Source organism: Lotus japonicus, chromosome 3 (genome assembly GCF_012489685.1).
Source record: "Lotus japonicus ecotype B-129 chromosome 3, LjGifu_v1.2".
Lineage (NCBI taxonomy): Eukaryota > Viridiplantae > Streptophyta > Magnoliopsida > Fabales > Fabaceae > Lotus > Lotus japonicus.
In genome coordinates this window covers 170660-189462 of record NC_080043.1, presented here as the reverse complement: position 1 = coordinate 189462, position 18803 = coordinate 170660, and the positions used below count along the sequence as shown (strand labels likewise).

Here is an 18803-nt window from a genome sequence, read left to right as displayed (position 1 = left end):
TCTTTGTACCATGAAACTCAAAAAAAATTAATTTTTTTTTATTTCGCAACTAAATTCATGGTCTAACATCTTTAAAACTCACGAATTTCGACAAAAAATTTAAAATCTGCACAACACTAAAAAACTTGCCCATATTTTACGTTGAGAAAGTATGGTTAAGGTTCCCCTTAATCATACGATAAAACTCAGAAAAATTAATTTTTTTGAATTCTGTCACCCATTCCAAGGGCTAATACCTTCAAAATTCGGGAATTTTGACTAAAAATTGGAAATTTAAACCGACACTCAGAAATTTGCACAAATTTTATCTTGACAAATTTTGGTTAAAGCACCCCTTCATTATATGATGAAACTCGTAAAATTTAATTTTTTTGGAATTCATCACTTATTCCATGAACATATAGCATTAAAACTCCTGAATTTCGAACAAAAATTGAAAATTTCCACCAACACCCTAACATTTGCATAAATTTAGCATGAGAAAGTTTGGTTAAAGTTCACCCTATCAAATTAAGAAATGTGGAGAATTTAAATTTTTTCGAATTTCGTCACTCGTTCCATGGGCTAACACCTTTAAAACGCGGGAACTTTGAAGTTACATCAGATTTTTAATCAGATTGATTATTTGTGGGAGCTGGTTTCTTGTGTGGGTATACAACACATTTTAAGGGAGGGTAATGTAATAGCTGATTTCTGGACTAATCAGGGATGTGGCAGGTCTGATGTAATTTGGTCATTCTCTGAGACCAATAATTAGCTTATCTGGGAGGGATGTTCCCATGTTTCATTGTTTCTTTCAATAAAGTTTGATTTTAGAAGAAAAAAAAACGCGGGAACTACGGCTAAAAACAAAAGAACTACACTGATACTCAATAAATTCATAATAATAATTCTGAGTAAAACTTGGTTTAGTCGTCCCTTCTTTATACCATGGAACTCAAAAAAATTAAGTTTTTTAGATTTGGCAACTAAATTCATGGGCTAACATCTTTACAACTCAAGAATTTTGACAAAAAAGTTAAAATCTGCACCACTACTTAAAAACTTGCCAATATTTTACGTTGAGATAGTTTGGTTAAGGTTCTCACTAATCATACGATAAAACTCGGAAAATTAATTTTTTTGAATTTTGTCACCCATTCCAAAGGGCTAATACCTTTAAAATTCTGTAATTTCGACTAAAAATTGGAAATTTAACCCGACACTCAGAAACTTGCACAAATGTTAGTTTGAGAAATTTTGTTTAACGCATCCATTCATTATGTGATGAAACTCGTAAAATGTAATTTTTTTGGAGTTTGTCACTTATTCCATGGACATTTAGCTTTAAAACTCAAGAATTTCGAACAAAAAATGAAAATTTCCACCAACACTCTAACATTTGCACAAATTTAGCATGAGAAAGTTGGGTTAAAGTTCTCCTTCATCATACTATGAAACGTGGGGAATTTAATTTTTTTCGAATTTCGTCACTCATTTTATGGGCTAACACCTTTAAAATACATGAATTACGGCTAAAAACTACACCGATACTCAAAAAATTCATAATATAATCCTGAGTAAAACTTGGTTAAAGCCTCCCTTCTTTATACCATGAAACTCAAAAAAATTAATTTTTTTAGACTTCACAACTAAATCCATGGGCTAACATTTTTAAAACTCACGAATTTCGACAAAAAATTTAAAATCTGCACCAACACTAAAAAACTTGCCCATATTTTACGTTGAGAAAGTTTGGTTAAGGCTCCCCTTAATCATACGATGAAATTTGGAAAAACTAATTTTTTTTTCTATTCTGTCACCCATTCCAAGGTTTAATACATTTAAAATTCAACAATTTCGACAAAAAATTGAAAAATTCAACCAACACTCTGCATACTTCAACCATCCTATTATAACACTAACTTATTTTTCTTTTATTTCTCGACATTTATTTTTCTTTTGTGGTGTTAAAAATTCGGTCTTCAAAAGTTTCAACAGTCTTTTAAAAGATTATTAGCATGTTACTTTTCTTTTACCAGAACCAATTATGAAACTCATAAACTACTTACAAAAGTTTCTCGAATTGATTATGTATTCATAATCAATTGTGTAATGGTCTAAAAACATGCACTATGTCTATACATGCACTATATCTATTTTCTGTTTTTCACTTGTGTCCTATACAGGTTAAGTCCATGGAATCACATGTCAAACGTTGCTTGTTTGATAAATTTTAAAAATAGGACATTCCACTTTTCATATCTCTATAATAGTTGTTCACATATAGAAAATAATCATTTTATTTTTTCTGGTCTACATGTCAATAAAGTCAACAGTGTTGTGGGAATCTATGATCATTCAGTTACAAACCTATACAGAATGCGAGTTCATGAAAGGTTAAATCATGTCCATTGTCCTTGTCCAGAAGCGTTACAATATACAGTTTAACACCCCACCAAAAAAGAGAGGAAAAAGAGGTAAATGCATTGCTTAATCAGTTAATCCTCTACATGTTTAAATTCCTTCGAGAACATGTCTGAGAATTACATGATTGCTTTATATGTTGAATTTACAGTTTAGTACAAATTCTAGTGTGAAGGCTCGAGAATGTGTATTGTAATATTGGTACATATCAGTTGTTAGCTTGCTATGAATTGCAGGTGATCATGTTTGCAACCAATGCTCTCTCCTTTGGACTACTATGCAGTTCGAGATTTCTTCAAGCGCCTGAATGTCTTCATGAAGGACCGGGACAATGGCGTTTTTGGAACTGGAATGAATTTCCCAATTATAGCAAGAGGCCAACTGTTAGAAGGCAAAATCAGCTGGTTAGTACTCTGCGTGGGTCAACATAAAAACAACTCTAGATCACTACACTATAGAGGCTCTGATTCCATGTCATGGATCAACTATCCCAAAAGAATTAGCTTAAGCGGTTGAGTAAAGACAAATGAATAATTTTATATTATACTTTTAACAGATATATTAAGACGGTAGAACTGGTTATCATAGAGTAAAATGAGAACCGATCAAGAACTCCCGATAACCATGAGAGTGTTCATAATCAACCTATTGCAGGTGAGTTACCTAACCTGAAAAGCCCAATACAGAGAGAAGCAAGCCACAACTTCCAATCAAGCCTAACTGTACTCGTGAACTTTCCAAGGAACTCGATGATGATTATCTAACAATTTGACTCAAAGTCAGAAATGCACTTAAATGTTGACAATTAAGCATACAGATAACAAGAGGGATGCCTATTCACCTGAAGTACGAAGGTCATTCCAACAATTCCCACAAAGAGACGGTTCTTAGTCACTCCCCGGAATACATTCATTTCTTCTGGTTTTCGAGCATTGAACTCATTGAATATCTGTAAATTGAAAACATCATAAACCTGTTAAATAATATACTGATTAATTAGACTATAACATTCTAGCAAATATGAAATTATGACATTCTAGCAAATATAGCAAAATTCTATACTAATCTATATTTCGTGGCCTTATTAAATAAGAGGGATGAAAATCTTCTTTCCCTAATTTGTATTCCAGTTTCGGTCCTGCCAATTAAATTGTAGTCATGTCAATTAAAAAGACATCTAATGTAGGTGTCTGAAGGCGGTATCTTGGTAAGAGGAATGAAAATCTTTTGTCCCTAATTTGTGTCTCATTTTCTGCCCTACTAATTAGATTTTGCCATGACAATTAAAAAGACATCTCATATAAGATGTCTGAGGCGGTTACACACTTACATGGGTTCAAGCCATCAACCATGGAGAAACTACACTCATAGAATAATAAGCGAAGGCATTAAATAGTGGCTTCCCTAATGTTAGGGCCAGCCAAATATCTTATATTTTCATTAACATGTATGATGTACTTACTTGGCACATGACAAATGTGTTGAAAATTAAAGTATTCTTCAATTGTATGGTCTGTGTTTGAGAATCTTGATGTAGTATACTTTCACCGCAGAAGTTAAGAACCAGAAGAACAATTACTTGATAATGGGCCTGCAGCAAAAAATCAAATATTCATTTAAGTCTTAATATCTGAAGTTCCCTATGTTTCCAATTCAATGATGACATTAACAAGTCTCTGCATAGAATAAATTAGATTTTACCTGTACCATCAAGTTCCTCCACATAATGTTTGTTATAAGAGGTTCCCTGAAAGCCAAACATAATAAAAACATAGTGAAAACGCGCACACAAACGTTAATTCTAAGCCAAAATCAACCGTTTATAGCACTATTGGTGCCTCAAATTTTAAAAAGAAAATGTGACCACATAAGCACTTATCACATAAGCGTTTAATGCCGTAAGCGCTTAATTAAGTTGTTTGCCCAATCGCTCCCTAAATATTAAGCTTAAGCTGGGTAAAAAAGTCAAGTCAAACCTTCGGCCAACTGGTGATCTTTTCATAAGGCGGTCTGTTGGTGGTTCTGTAGCCAGTGCAAGAGCCCCAAGTGTGTCCATGATGAGGTTGACCCACAAAAGCTATAGCCACAGACAAGTAAAACAGAGATTATTCTAATGTAGTTTGAATCATACATACAAGTACAAGAGTGTAATAATTAACGAAAGAGGGCGGTTACCTGTACTGCATTTAAAGGAACATCACCAGAAGATATTGCAGCCACAACATTGATTACAAGAGCAGCAACATTAACAGTGAGCTGGAACTGAATAAATTTCTGAATATTTGCATAAACAGAACGCCCCCAGCGAACAACCTACACAAATTGAGTAAATACACATCTTAGACAATTTAGACAATTGTACAGCTTGAGAGTTAGCATGTTTCTTGACCATGGTGGGTCACACTCAATTAAATGATACACAAAATGAAAGTAACAAAATAGTGGTCAAATTGATAGGTCTAGTAGAGCACTAACAAACTTTCTAACACTCTTTTTATACATTCTTTTACTTTGGTCAAAAGTCATGAGGGATCCCCTAAATCATATAGGCCGTCCCAATTTAGTATGTTCTCTCCAAATTTGGTGTAATCCACATGAGTTCCAATCAATATCAAATGATATATAAGTTAGAGTAAACATATCTTAATCAACTTTAAGCGTTTTAAATTTAATTCCTTTAGATATGAGAACTTTTTGAAGCTACTATCATTTAATGCAAAAAAGTGTACATTCCACATTATATACTTTTAAATTTTTAATATCAAAACTCTTTATGACTAAAAAATTTAAGTTTATAAACTTAAAGTTTGACACACTATTGGGGGTGACTTTGGCGGGGTGTTCTTTTGGGGTTTTGTAGCTCACTCTTTCTTAGGTGGGGTTTCTGTATTTTTTCTTTGGGGGGGGGGGACTTTGCCTTCGCACTCTTACCGGGTTTTGTCTATAGTTCTCTTTCGTTGGGGTTTCCCCTCCACAATTTTATGAATAAAATCTTTTAATTCGCTAAAAAAAACTTTAGTTCTCTAAAAAAATAGTTTGACACACTATTAAGTCTAAAAACACAAATAATAGCAGGTCACAATTTTATTTTTATATTTTTTTCCCAATTTAAATAAGTATTACTTTCATGATTCATTTGTAATTTGTATGTAATTTTTTAAATATTTTATCGTTTGTACATTTTTATTCAATGTTATTTGAAATTTAGAAATACTATGAAATGCACCATGATTGTCATCCTGTAAGAACCTTTTTAAAGATTTTTAAAAGTACAGAAACCACATTAAAAACATTTAAACTGTTATGAGCTATTTGAAAATCCAGAAAAACTTTGGAATACATGGAACAAATGAACAATATAACATAAATCTAAAGCTGGAGTCAAAAAAATGTATGACTATTCACTTGAGCATGTGAAGTCAACTAGCATTCTTACCTTTACTACTGATGCAAAGTTATCATCCAGTATTATAATATCTGAGCTTTCTTTGGCAACTTCAGTTCCTTGAATGCCCATAGAAAGACCAATATCTGCCTAAAATACAAAATAGTAAAACACGATATCAACCATATAATCAGCTAGTTATTATCAATTACAGGATGTTGTCAATCTAATGGCATAGAGTAATCACGAACACATTAGGGCAATATCTAAAAGTATCGAGAACTGTACTCTCCACAGTTAGAACAGTTTATGACTTTATGGTGAAGTCAATCTATTATACAATATCCAACATGTACACATGATGGGTGTGTGTGTATGTACATTGCAATTTGTCAAAAATACATTCCATCTAATGACATAATAGAGATGGACTAGACAAAAGCACATTCAAACTACTCTGATATGTGCGTAGATAGAAATACACATATAGCGTACATATATGAATTATTTGTGCACAAATATATATGCATTCCAAGTAGGTTCATCATATGATAGTATTTAAAATACAAAACTTCATAATATTTTGTTTTAAATGTGTTTTTATCCTTCGAATATCATAGTTTTTATTAAGGCTGTTATTTTATGTTTTTAAAACAATTTGTCATACATTGTTTTCATTTGCAAAATTGTTTTTATTAGGTTTATGTTTCATTTCATTATTAAGTAGCCAACACTCTACTTAATAGTAAAATGAAAAGAAGTATTAAAGGAAATTCCTTTCTTAAAAAAAATTATCCATAGAAGTTTATTATTTTTTGAGAAAATTTTAAATCTAAGTAATCAAGTGAAGCATAGTGAGATATAAAAAATTTAAAAAGTATTTTAAGTCTTCTAGTTTTTGCAAGAAATATACGAACCTCGTGAAGCGCAGGAGCATCATTGGTGCCATCTCCTGTGACTGCAACAACCTCACCACCTTTACGAAGTGCTTGAACGAGCAAAAGCTTGTCATTTGGAGAAGACCTTCCCATCACCTATATAATTTTATATATTTTGCAAATAATAAGTACATATTAAAATGGAGGGATCCTTTAGGCTATGTTTGGATCCGTGGAACGAGATTGAACAGAATGAAATGGATCATAATGAATGGAGTGGAACATAATAGAATGAAATAAAAATATCACTCTATTATTTGGGTATTTTATGATGGAATAGAATAAAAATATCATTCAATTATTTGGACACTAGATGGAACGAGTTATAACTTATTTTTATTTCTTTATTACCTTTACCTTAAAAACCCTTCAGATAACATCTTTTGAGAATAACTAAAAACTAAGGAAAAAAATATAATTTCATAATTATAGAAATAAAATCACCATTTATTCCATCATATGCCCCAAAATTGGGAGGGAAGAAAAAAAATGAGGGGATACAATGGAATGGGCTCCATTGTGTTCAATTTTATTCCCTTTTAACTAATTCAAACAACGGAACACAATGTGATTCTATTTCATTCCCCCCCATTCCATCAATCCAAAGATTTCCCTTATGAAAATAGATTAAATATTAATTAGTAGTAGATGGGGATCCATGAATAACATTAAGTCATATACTTTTAGGTTTGTTAATGAATATAACGAGAATTCAAAATGAATGAACCATATATACCGTTATTTTCTTGGCTACTTGTTCCCTTTCTTTTTCAGATAGTTGTCTGAATGTCTTTCCTTCAATTATATTTGGCTCAATTGCATCTTCATCTGAAAACAGTATTCCACACTCCAGAGCTATTGCTTTTGCTGTTTGAAGATTGTCGCCCGTAACCATGCGTACCTGTGAGTTCATCAACATATATGTACAATGTGTTGTTGGGTTCCCATGATTTGGATAAACACTCATGCAAGTTATAATAAAGTCAGAGGTGACGTTCTCTTCCAACACTGTCATTAATGAACTGAAATCTAAATACCAAGACCCTTGGTGTTGGATCAATAATTCAATATGAAAACTTTACTCGTCTAATGTAAAATGATATATTTATTACCTTAACGCCAGCTGCAGTGCATAACCTCACAGCATCTTTGACACCAGGGCGACAAGGATCCTGAACAGGGTGTTAGATAAAGGACTATACAATACGTGGTTGATTTAAAAGCATAAGCTCATTAACAAAATATTTAATAACATCATTTACAGCATTAGAGAATACTTTCAAGCTCAAAATTTGAGTTTCATTGCAAATCTGTGATATTTAAAGTATATTTATACCTTCAGAAAATTGAACCTAATGTGATACGAACAAATTTCCATCGCAACAGGAAAAAAAGGCTTGCGTTTTACCTTTATTCCAACAATAGCAAGTAAAATAAGCTCGTGTTCTGGTAAGGACCACTTGTTCAAATCCTCCTCATTAGATGGAATTTTGTCCAATTCATATGGTCTATATGCAATGGCAACGCAACGCAAGCTCCGAGCAGCCATGTCATCAATAGCCTTTTTAAAGAATACCTGAAGAGTAAAGATTTCTAATAGATATTATATACCTACCAAAATTCTGAAAATATTACCAACTTTGCTATCAGTTTCTATGATTTTGGGAAAATGAAAGTAGCACCAATATATATTTGCATATGACGGCATTAGTGAAACTTGAAACAATAGTGTAGCCATGTTGATACTTGATACTTGATATGAATAAAGTGATCAGGTGGTAGCCTTATTCTATGTGTTTAATCAACCAAGAGAAAATGTTTTTTTCTTAATCTCCATTTGTTCAGTTTAATGATTTTAATTCCCTCAACAAACTTTCTACAACTTGAAGCTGCTGCTCCTAACCTTCTCTTCTTCAATAGATTGCAGGTCACCATTGGAATCAAGATATTGGGTACATGTTCCGAGAACTATCTCTGCAGCTCCTTTCCAATGTATATGTACTGCAGAATCCGGCTGCCAAGAAAATTATAATAAGTATTTTCAGATTGGCATATGAAAGATGACGGAAAACACATAAACGTGATATGGTTCCATTATAGCAAAGTAAACAAGATCCCCATCTGTAAACTAAACAAAAGTGATTAAGTGAGAGTAAAAAAATTAAAAGTACAAGGGATAGACATTTATGTCTGATAATATTGTATGATACAATAAATAAAGGGATTACACTGGTGAACAATTTTCTTAGTGATTACCAGTTTCACAGCAACACCACCTCGCTTTTTCTCAGAATTGAAGGGGAAGACGTGAAGAATAGTTGAACTTGATCTGATATGATCAAAATTCACCCCCAACTGCCACGGGGATTCAATAAATGAGTTCAGTTTCAAAATCAATGGGGGAGGGGGAATCATAAAGTAATAAAAGATAGGAAACTTTCAGCATGAGTACCTTCACAGCCCAAGAAAGAATTGCCTTCTCAGTAGGAGATCCTGAAACCTCTGTCTCTCCACCATCCTACCAAAGCAAATGCTATCACATAAAATAGATGAAATAAAAACCAGAAATTTACCACTTAAAAGGTACAGGAAAAGGTCAGTGAAGAACTATCTAACAATTTGTATGCTATTACCGTTCACAAGGCCAGAGCGATCTCAAACTAGGGAAAGAAAATAAATAAATCCAATTTGTTTATTATTTGTTGGCTTATATAAGGTATTGGTTAATATTGACAACTTTGAAGGGATACATATATTGTAACACCAAAACCCCAATTTTTAACATTTTTGTCCCTCCTTGTTCTGGTAGCGGGAAACCACATTATGCTCCGACTAATCAAGTCAAACGGAATAACCCATTTGAGTAAGAAAATCTCTCCTCACATCTACTTTTTTTTCCATTCATAATACCACGCATCAAAGGGAAATCCTTGTGATTTGGAGCAATAGGTACGTCGAATTGGTGGGTACTTTTAACTCTTGTTTTTAAAATCAAATTCTGAAGTTTCAAAACCCTGCGTAAAAATTATCTTAGTTGTCCATTTTGCAGATATCTTAACGTAGTTGTAACTTGTTAGTAGGACGGTCTTTTTTTTCTTTCTTTTTTTTTTAAATCCGACTATATTCTAGATCTTCCGAATTAACAGATACTTATTAGTAAGTTACATGCTATCCTCATTGCACCTAACGTGTAATGAAGTACTACTGGAATTGTTGCAGATCATTGAAGACAAATGCACACATGCAAGCATCTAGAATTCCAAATACTGTGGTTGCATGAGTATGCATTTGTCTATTTGACAATCATAATTCTGTTATCGAACAGTAAATCGAATAAAACCATGAGAACTGTTAATATTAGACTGAGAAGATCATTGGGTAACATAAATGAAATCTTAGATATAGTTAGTAAAATGGAGATGAAAGACGGACCTTTGGCACAAAAACATTGCCAGTTGTATTTTCTGCTATGCCTTCATTTATCAGAGATAAAACTTCTGGATGCAATTTTGACTTGTCATCTGGTGGATTTAGTTTCTTCCTCCCAACATATGTCTCAACTACAGTCATCTATAATTCCAAAAGTAAGCTACAGTCAAATGCTGATAAATCAAGTTTAAACAAAATGAAGGAAGAAAATGCATATAGCTAACAGTTGGACAGAATGAACAAATAGCTTGTAACCTATTGTATAGATTGTGCCTAGAACAAAATTATGGATAGCTCAATTGGCATTGGATGAGATTCAATCCCTTACTATGCCATCTCTCTCTTCTCATATTTATGTGCTTGCACCAATAATGTGACCCCGAAAAACAAAAAGATGGATACGTTGTACGTGCAAGAATGGGTCTATCAAACAACTGAAGCAAATTATAGACTTGCTGATCTGTTCTCTGAGCTCCTTCTCTATTTTTCCATATTTGCTTTAGTTATGTGTTCTTGTCCCAACCATATAGCAGTCCAGCATTTTCAAAGAAAAATGGAAATGAAACAAAAATATGTACTCCCTCCGGTCCTATTTATAAGCATGAAAGAGAAGAAAAATCTTGGTTCTTTTTATAAGAACCAAATGAAAGTTTGAGCTATATTAATTAATTTTTTCCAATGATGCCCTTATTAATTCTAACTTGTAAAATGTGTCTCATTAATTATTCTCTTTCTTTTCCACTTTCCAACACTAATAACAAAGGGTAATTTTGGAAGTTCATTTTAATTTAAGACAAATTTAATGCATTTTATCTAGTTTAACTACATTTCTTAAACTATGTGAATTTTTTTTTTGTTGCTTATAAATAGGACCGGAGGGAGTATATCTCATGGTATTCATCTTAGACTATCCAATCCTCCAACGATGGAACCCACCTGATTTAAGGTCAAAGTTCCAGTTTTATCACTGCAAATTGTGGTAGCAGAGCCCATAGTTTCGCATGCTGACAGCCTTCGTACCTGCAACGTTGTTTGAAAAGCTTTTTACACTAAATATGACAAATAGTTGCATATAACTTAGAAGTAAGAATATTGCGGTGATTGTTGAAGAATGATAAGATACTTACCAAGGCTTTGTCTGCCATCATTTTCCGCATTGAGAATGCCAGGCTGTCATGAGAGTGGTTGAGGAAGAAAATTACACATTAGAATAAAAAGCAACATAGGAGTACTTAATTTTGGCTACATATTGTGTCTTGTACAATGAAATAGCTACGGAGTTATAGGGTGGACCAATTTTGAAGTGGTCCACCAGAAATTCACTATTGATAGCTGTTGATTCAGGATCATCAATTAAAAAATCATTATATCAACAACTGATAGTGGATCACCGGTGGACCACTTCACCCTATAACTTCTATAAAATAACTAGCCACATGTACTTACGTTAAGGTAACTGCTAAAGGTAGGCCTTCAGGCACAGCAACAACCACAATTGTTACCTGTGTGGTTCTATATTTAGTTGAAAAAACTATCACAAAAGATTTAAGAGAAAACAATGTAATAAACAAAACTCAGAATTCACACTTACTGCAATGGTAAAAATTTTGATGACCCCATCTACTGCGTCACTAATACTAGTCTTGCCGGCAATAAATTGCACATTTCCATCTAAATCTTTCGTATGGCCAGAAAAGTATCTACAATTCCAAAATCATTACAGAGCTAGTCAAGGTTGGCACTGAGCTTGTAGGAATTAGTTATAACCTCCAAAAGAGCAATCGATGTTTACCTTCCCAAGAGGACTGCAAGCACCAAAACAGCTACAGAAAGCCCAACAATACCAATAAAAGTTGCTACTCCATTCAAACGCACCTATTACATGTCACCAAGAATACGTTAAGCTTTAACAAGTGAGTGATGTGGGTTTCTTTCTTTGTGTTGGATGGAGCAGGGGGAACCTGTAATGGAGTCTCTTCTCCAGTATCCTCTGAGATACTTGCCATCAACAATCCCCACTCAGTGTTTATACCAACACCGGTTACCTACCAATGGCAGTAAGTAAAAAATATGTCAGGTTTGAAGCATTCTTAAAAAAAAATTGTTACATGTGTTTGAATACCCCTACAATTGCAACAATCAGTCATATAAAACTTCACAAGACCACCATGCTAATTTGGATGCAAAGTGGCCCACTCTATGCACGTTCGAGTAGAACCTACAACAAGAGCTATCGACATATCCCATTTTGTTATTTGTGAGAAAACTCGTTTTCATTGAGCCAGCCGAACTGTGATAGTTAGTAAAAGTACTGGAGAAACTAGAATCATTGAAGGGTTCTCATTGGGATAATATAGAGAGGAGATGAAGGATCTTGAGCATTCTCCACCGTTTAACAGTACATGAACTTAAAAATTACATAAAACACAGCAGTCTTGAAACTTGAAACAAACTTCATAGTTGACTTAACTATCATATAGTTACAACTTACAATGCAACAATTAATCATGTGTTATGAACCATTGAATTATAACTATTTCCTAGTAGTTTAATCAATAGTTTTTATATTTCTTAATCTCTAGATACTACTATTCTGGATCTTATAAGGAGATTAATTGTTTAGGGTTTTTATATTCCTAGTAGTTTAATTATCGTGTTTTGTACGTTCACTTACTCATCATACTTAAATACTACCAAAAATGGCAAAATATGAGAAGTGTTCTATCATTTTATGCACTTCTGCATTATATAACTTTTCAAAACCCTGACACCAATCATGTCTTTGCTCATCAAATAACAAGCAGACTGGCATACAAGAATATAATATCATGTCATACCAGCATAGCACCAAATCCATCTGCTACTTTGCAACCAGACATAAAAAAAGGTGCTTTGTGATCCTTGTGAACCTGCAGAACACTCATTGCTTAAAAGTCATAACTCATAAGGATTAAAAACTGTTAATTAGGTCAATAGAAGGAATAAAAAGCATACAATCTTGCTTTCACCAGTCATACTGGATTCATCAATGGCAAGTGAGTGACCAGTGATTAAAACTCCATCAGCAGGAACCTGAGCACATCCATAGAGTAATTAGCATAGAGAGAAAACCATTCAATTTCCAGAGAAATAAACTGAAATATTATGCAAATTCACCTGATCTCCTATTTTAAGGGGTACTACATCGCCAACAACAATATCAAATATCGATATTTTTATTGTTCTGCCACCTCTAATAGCCTGTAACAAGCTCCCGAGTACATGATTGATCAGTCAACTTTCAGATATGTTATGTTTTGATAATATAACAATGTTACATACCTCCAATTGTATATTTTGCTTTTCTGAATTCAAGTTCTGAAACTGCAGAGATTGGCGATAATCACTGACAGCTGGGAGACAAAGGGGAAAAAGTAACAACATTAACACTCAGATAATTTGCATGAAGCATATATTTAAATCCCATTATTACTCTTCACCCTATAGAATAAATTTAATATATCATTTTTTATTCTATGAGATCAAATTATATATTAAATCATTCTACACATTTTTCCACTCAAATCACCAATCAAAAATTTCCTTCTTTAAATCCTAATTTTACATCCTACATAATTATAAAATTTCACTAAATTTTTTCTTTTAAATTTTTAAAATTATTTTATATTTTCCGTCACAAAATCTGAAATATGTAGATAAAAAATAAAGATTTAATAATTTTAAGTTAAAATTAATTAGCTTGAAAGAGACTAAAATAAGTACACAGATAATTCAAAGTTCAGTAGAGATTAAAACTGTAAAACAAAAGTAACTGCTAAACCCATTACCTGTAACTACTATGACAAGAAGAACTGCGAACGCAATGCTTCCCCCATCATACCATCCTTCTTCCAAACCCTAGGGATTACAAATAAAGGAAAAGCATAAACTGTCAACAAAAACGGTGGCTGGCTTTGAAAATGAGTAAAGCCACATGTGTGGTAAAAATTAAGCCGTAAATCAAGGATCAAATTTTTCAACACTGAAGAAATTTGGCAACACGGTTTGAAGAAAATCAAGGGAAGCTACTGTTCACCTGGTGGAAATTGCCTATAAATAGAGGCAATTCCACCATTCTCAGATCATCCCAAAATCTCCATTCATAGCAACAAAACTTGCTTAGCTAGAGAGAAAAAATAGAGAGATATATTGTGTTCTCCTGCGAGGTTCTCCTAGTGTGTGTTCTCCTATTATAAGAGAGAGTTAATTTGTTCTCTCCTTGTATTAGAGAGAGGTGTTGTAATTTCTTCCACTTAGTGAAATCTTTTCTACCGGTGCCCGTGGTTTTTCCCTTATTTGTTGAGGGTTTTCCACGTAAATATTGTGTGTCAATTTCCTACTCTCTCATCTCTTATTTTAGTTGCGTAATATTTATCTCGCTACTCTGGTACCCAACAGTGGTATCAGAGCTGTTGGTGTCGGTCCTTATTCCGCTGCGGTGTACGGTTACTATTCACACGTGTGGTTGTATACTTTTGCAGTGATTGTTAACGTATACTAGATCTATTCTAGTGTGCGGTAAAAATATACAATACTGCTCACGTATACTGTGCTATTCACGGTGAAATTGTGTAAACCGGTTCCGTGAAAAGAAAAAAAAAATGGCAGCAAAATTTGAGATCCCGAAGTTCAATGGGAGTAACTTCTCCCTGTGGAAATTGAAGATAAAGGTGATCCTAAGGAAGGATAATTGCTTACCAGCAATTGATGGTAGACCTGCTGATATAACTGATGATAAGTGGAAAGAGATGGACGACAATGCTGTAGCCAATTTGCACCTAGCAGTGGCAGATTCAGTTTTGTCTAGTATTGCTGAAAAGAAAACAGCAAAGGAGATCTGGGATACTCTTATCCAACTGTACGAGGTCAAGTCACTTCACAACAGAATTTTCTTAAAGAGGAGACTCTACACTTTTCGAATGAGTGAATCCACTTCGATGTCGGATCACATCAACAATCTGAACACAATGTTTGCTCAACTATCTGCATCAGATTTCACAATTGGAGAAAATGAACGTGCAGAGGTTCTTCTTCAGAGTTTACCAGATTCATATGATCAACTCGTCATCAATATTACAAACAATAATATTGTTGACCGTCTATCCTTTAATGATGTTGCCGGAGCTATTCTTGAAGAAGAATCCAGGCGAAAAAATAAGGAAGATCGTCAGGACAGCTCAAAACAAATGGAAGCTTTGACGGTGACGAGAGGCAGATCAACGGAGCGTGGCCCTAGTGGGAGTCAGAACCATGGTAGATCAACATCTCGAAGAAAGACAAATCTCAAATGCTACAATTGTGGCAAGAGAGGGCACTTGAAGAAAGATTGTTGGTCCAACAAGAAGAGTGGTGAAAAATCTTCTGAAGCAAGTACATCTCAAGGATGTGTTGCTAGTACCTCTGATGATGGAGAAGTCCTATACAGCGAAGCAGCAGTTAGTACCAAAGGCAAAAATCGTCTCACTGATGTTTGGATAGTAGATTCAGGAGCAACATGGCACATGACCCCACGACGAGATTGGTTTTGCACTTATGAGCCTGTCTCAGAAGGAAACGTGTTCATGGGAAACGATCATGCCTTGGAAATTGTTGGAATTGATACTGTCAAAATAAAAATGTATGATGGTACCATTCGCACACTTCAAGAGGTACGACATGTGAAAGGGTTAGCAAAGAATTTGTTGTCTGTTGGGCAACTAGATGACCTCGGATACAAGTACGATATTCAAGGTGGGATCTTGAAAGTGGTGAAAGGTTCGCTAGTAGTAATGAAAGCAAAGAAGGTCGCTGCAAATCTATACATGCTTTTGGGAGATACGTGGCAAATGGCAGACGCATCAGTTGCAGTTGGAAGCCAAGAAGAAACAACGATGATGTGGCACCGCAGATTAGGCCATATGTCGGAACGAGGCTTGAAAGTTCTTGCAGAACGTAATCTCATCCCTGGGCTCAAGTCAGTAAGTTTACCTTTCTGTGAGCATTGTGTGATAAGTAAGCAGCATAGACTAAAGTTTGCTAAGTCAACTGCTAGAAGCAAACACATACTTGACTTGATTCATTCTGATGTGTGGGAGTCACCGGAAGTGTCCATAGGAGGAGCAAAGTATTTTGTATCATTCATTGATGATTACTCCAGGAGATTGTGGGTGTACCCGATCAAGAAGAAGTCAGGTGTGTATTCAGTATTCAAGGAGTTCAAAGCACAAGTAGAACTTGAAACTGGGAAAAGAATTAAGTGCTTGAGGACAGATAATGGAGGAGAATATACAGATGGTGATTTCCTGGCATTCTGCAAGCAGGAGGGTATTACGAGGCAATTTACAGTTGCTCATACACCCCAGCAGAATGGCGTAGCAGAGCGGATGAATAGAACTCTCCTGGAGAGGACAAGAGCCATGCTGAAAACAGCAGGGCTAGCTAAGTCTTTCTGGGCAGAAGCTGCCAAAACTGCCTGTTATGTGATAAATCGATCGCCATCAACTGCGATTGGTTTAAAGACACCGATGGAGATGTGGAAGGGAAAACCAGGTGATTATTCTTCTCTACGTGTGTTTGGATGTCCTGTGTACGTGATGTACAACTCCCAAGAAAGAACAAAGCTGGATCCAAAATCCAGGAGATGCACATTCTTGGGTTATGCTGACAATGTAAAGGGGTATCGTCTGTGGGATCCCACTGCCCGCAAGATTTTTGTCAGCAGAGATGTTATCTTTGTAGAAAATGAGCTTCAAAAGGAGCAGAAAAATGACGGCACTACGAAGGAGACTGCTACAGTGGAGATAGAGGAAAAGTCAGGAGAAGAGAATTCTGAAGCAGAGCCAGAGCACGAAGAACAAGAACCAAATGAGGTCAATGATGCAGAACCCAGACGAACAACACATCAGATAAGAAAACCATCATGGCACTCAGAATATGTGATGGCTAGTCACGATGCATATTGTCTTCTATCAGAAGATGGAGAACCATCAACCTTTCATGAGGCAGTAAATGGTTCAGATGCTTCTCTGTGGATGGCAGCAATGCAAGAGGAGATTGAAGCCTTACATAGAAATAACACTTGGGAACTTGTTGAACTTCCCAAAGGTCGGAAAGCCATTGGAAACAAATGGGTGTTCAAAATTAAACGAGATGGCAACGATCAAGTGGAACGATATCGTGCAAGACTGGTGGTCAAAGGATATGCTCAGAAAGAAGGCATTGATTTCAATGAGATATTCTCTCCGGTGGTAAGACTTACTACTATCAGAATAGTCTTGGCAATGTGTGCCGCATTTGAACTACATCTTGAGCAGTTAGATGTGAAAACTGCCTTTCTTCATGGGGAGCTTGAAGAAGAAATATATATGCTCCAACCAGAAGGCTTTGAAGAAAAAGAAAGAGAAAACTTGGTTTGCAGGTTGACCAAATCTCTGTACGGTTTAAAGCAGGCGCCAAGGTGTTGGTACAAGAGATTTGATTCCTTCATCATGAGCCTTGGATACAACAGACTAAGTTCAGATCATTGTACATACTACAAAAGGTTTGATGATGGTGATTTCATCATTTTGTTGTTGTATGTGGATGACATGTTGGTGGTAGGCCCCAACAAAGATCGAGTCCAAGAATTGAAGGCACAGTTAGCTAGGGAGTTTGATATGAAGGACTTGGGACCCGCAAACAAGATTTTAGGGATGCAAATTCACCGGGACAGAAAAGACAGGAAGATTTGGCTTTCTCAGAAGAATTATCTTCAGAAAGTCTTGCGGCGCTTCAACATGCAAGACTGTAACCCAATCTCAACCCCACTTCCTGTTAATTACAAATTATCCTCAAGTATGATTCCTAGCAGTGAAGCAGAGAGGATGGAGATGTCTCGAGTACCGTATGCATCAGCGGTGGGAAGCCTTATGTATGCTATGATTTGCACTAGACCAGATATTGCTCAAGCAGTTGGTACGGTCAGTCGGTTTATGGCAGATCCAGGCAAAGAGCATTGGAATGCTGTGAAGAGGATCCTGAGATACATCAGAGGAACCTCAGGTGCTGCGTTATGTTTTGGGGGATCAGAATTCACTATCAGAGGCTATGTCGATTCAGACTTTGCAGGCGATCTTGATAAGAGAAAATCTACTACTGGCTATGTGTTCACACTTGCAGGAGGAGCGGTAAGCTGGTTATCCAAATTACAGACTGTTGTAGCTTTGTCTACTACAGAAGCTGAATACATGGCCGCTACCCAAGCATGCAAGGAAGCAATTTGGACTCAAAGGTTATTGGAAGAACTCGGGCACAAGCAACAGAAGATTACTGTGTATTGTGACAGTCAGAGTGCCTTGCACATTGCAAGGAATCCAGCCTTTCATTCCAGGACAAAGCACATAGGAGTTCAGTACCATTTTGTCAGAGAGGTGGTAGAAGAAGGAAGTGTGAATATGCAGAAAATTCACACCAAAGACAACCTAGCAGATGTGATGACAAAGCCGATTAACTCTGATAAGTTTATATGGTGTAGGTCCCCCTATGGCCTATTAGAAACGTGAGCAGCATGAAACTGGCAAGGTAGAGAAAAGTTTGAAAATCCACAAATGTGGCTTTAAGTGGGAGATTGTCAACAAAAACGGTGGCTG

The 18803-nt window shown here is 35.3% G+C and overlaps 1 protein-coding gene across 2 annotated transcripts in view; it reads right to left on the bottom strand.

Annotated features, from left to right (window-relative positions):
* Positions 1-2291: 2291 nt before the first annotated feature.
* Positions 2292-18803, bottom strand: part of LOC130745240 (calcium-transporting ATPase 9, plasma membrane-type-like) — a 28004-nt gene continuing 11492 nt past the window's right edge. For both annotated transcript variants that reach the window (XM_057597410.1, XM_057597411.1), the window contains 27 exons: positions 13986-14055; positions 13480-13550; positions 13315-13398; positions 13153-13230; positions 12996-13067; positions 12120-12203; positions 11951-12033; positions 11750-11858; positions 11605-11660; positions 11286-11328; positions 11095-11178; positions 10162-10299; positions 9182-9247; positions 8986-9084; positions 8633-8743; positions 8138-8305; positions 7842-7901; positions 7466-7630; positions 6709-6825; positions 5843-5941; positions 4582-4719; positions 4383-4483; positions 4108-4153; positions 3869-3997; positions 3248-3355; positions 3075-3166; positions 2292-2787 (listed from right to left, as the gene is read on the bottom strand). In XM_057597410.1, coding sequence (XP_057453393.1) covers positions 2682-2787; positions 3075-3166; positions 3248-3355; positions 3869-3997; positions 4108-4153; positions 4383-4483; positions 4582-4719; positions 5843-5941; positions 6709-6825; positions 7466-7630; positions 7842-7901; positions 8138-8305; positions 8633-8743; positions 8986-9084; positions 9182-9247; positions 10162-10299; positions 11095-11178; positions 11286-11328; positions 11605-11660; positions 11750-11858; positions 11951-12033; positions 12120-12203; positions 12996-13067; positions 13153-13230; positions 13315-13398; positions 13480-13550; positions 13986-14055 — 2577 coding nt within the window. In that variant the 3' untranslated portion in view covers positions 2292-2681. The remainder of the gene's footprint in view (positions 2788-3074; positions 3167-3247; positions 3356-3868; positions 3998-4107; positions 4154-4382; positions 4484-4581; positions 4720-5842; positions 5942-6708; positions 6826-7465; positions 7631-7841; positions 7902-8137; positions 8306-8632; positions 8744-8985; positions 9085-9181; positions 9248-10161; positions 10300-11094; positions 11179-11285; positions 11329-11604; positions 11661-11749; positions 11859-11950; positions 12034-12119; positions 12204-12995; positions 13068-13152; positions 13231-13314; positions 13399-13479; positions 13551-13985; positions 14056-18803) is intronic.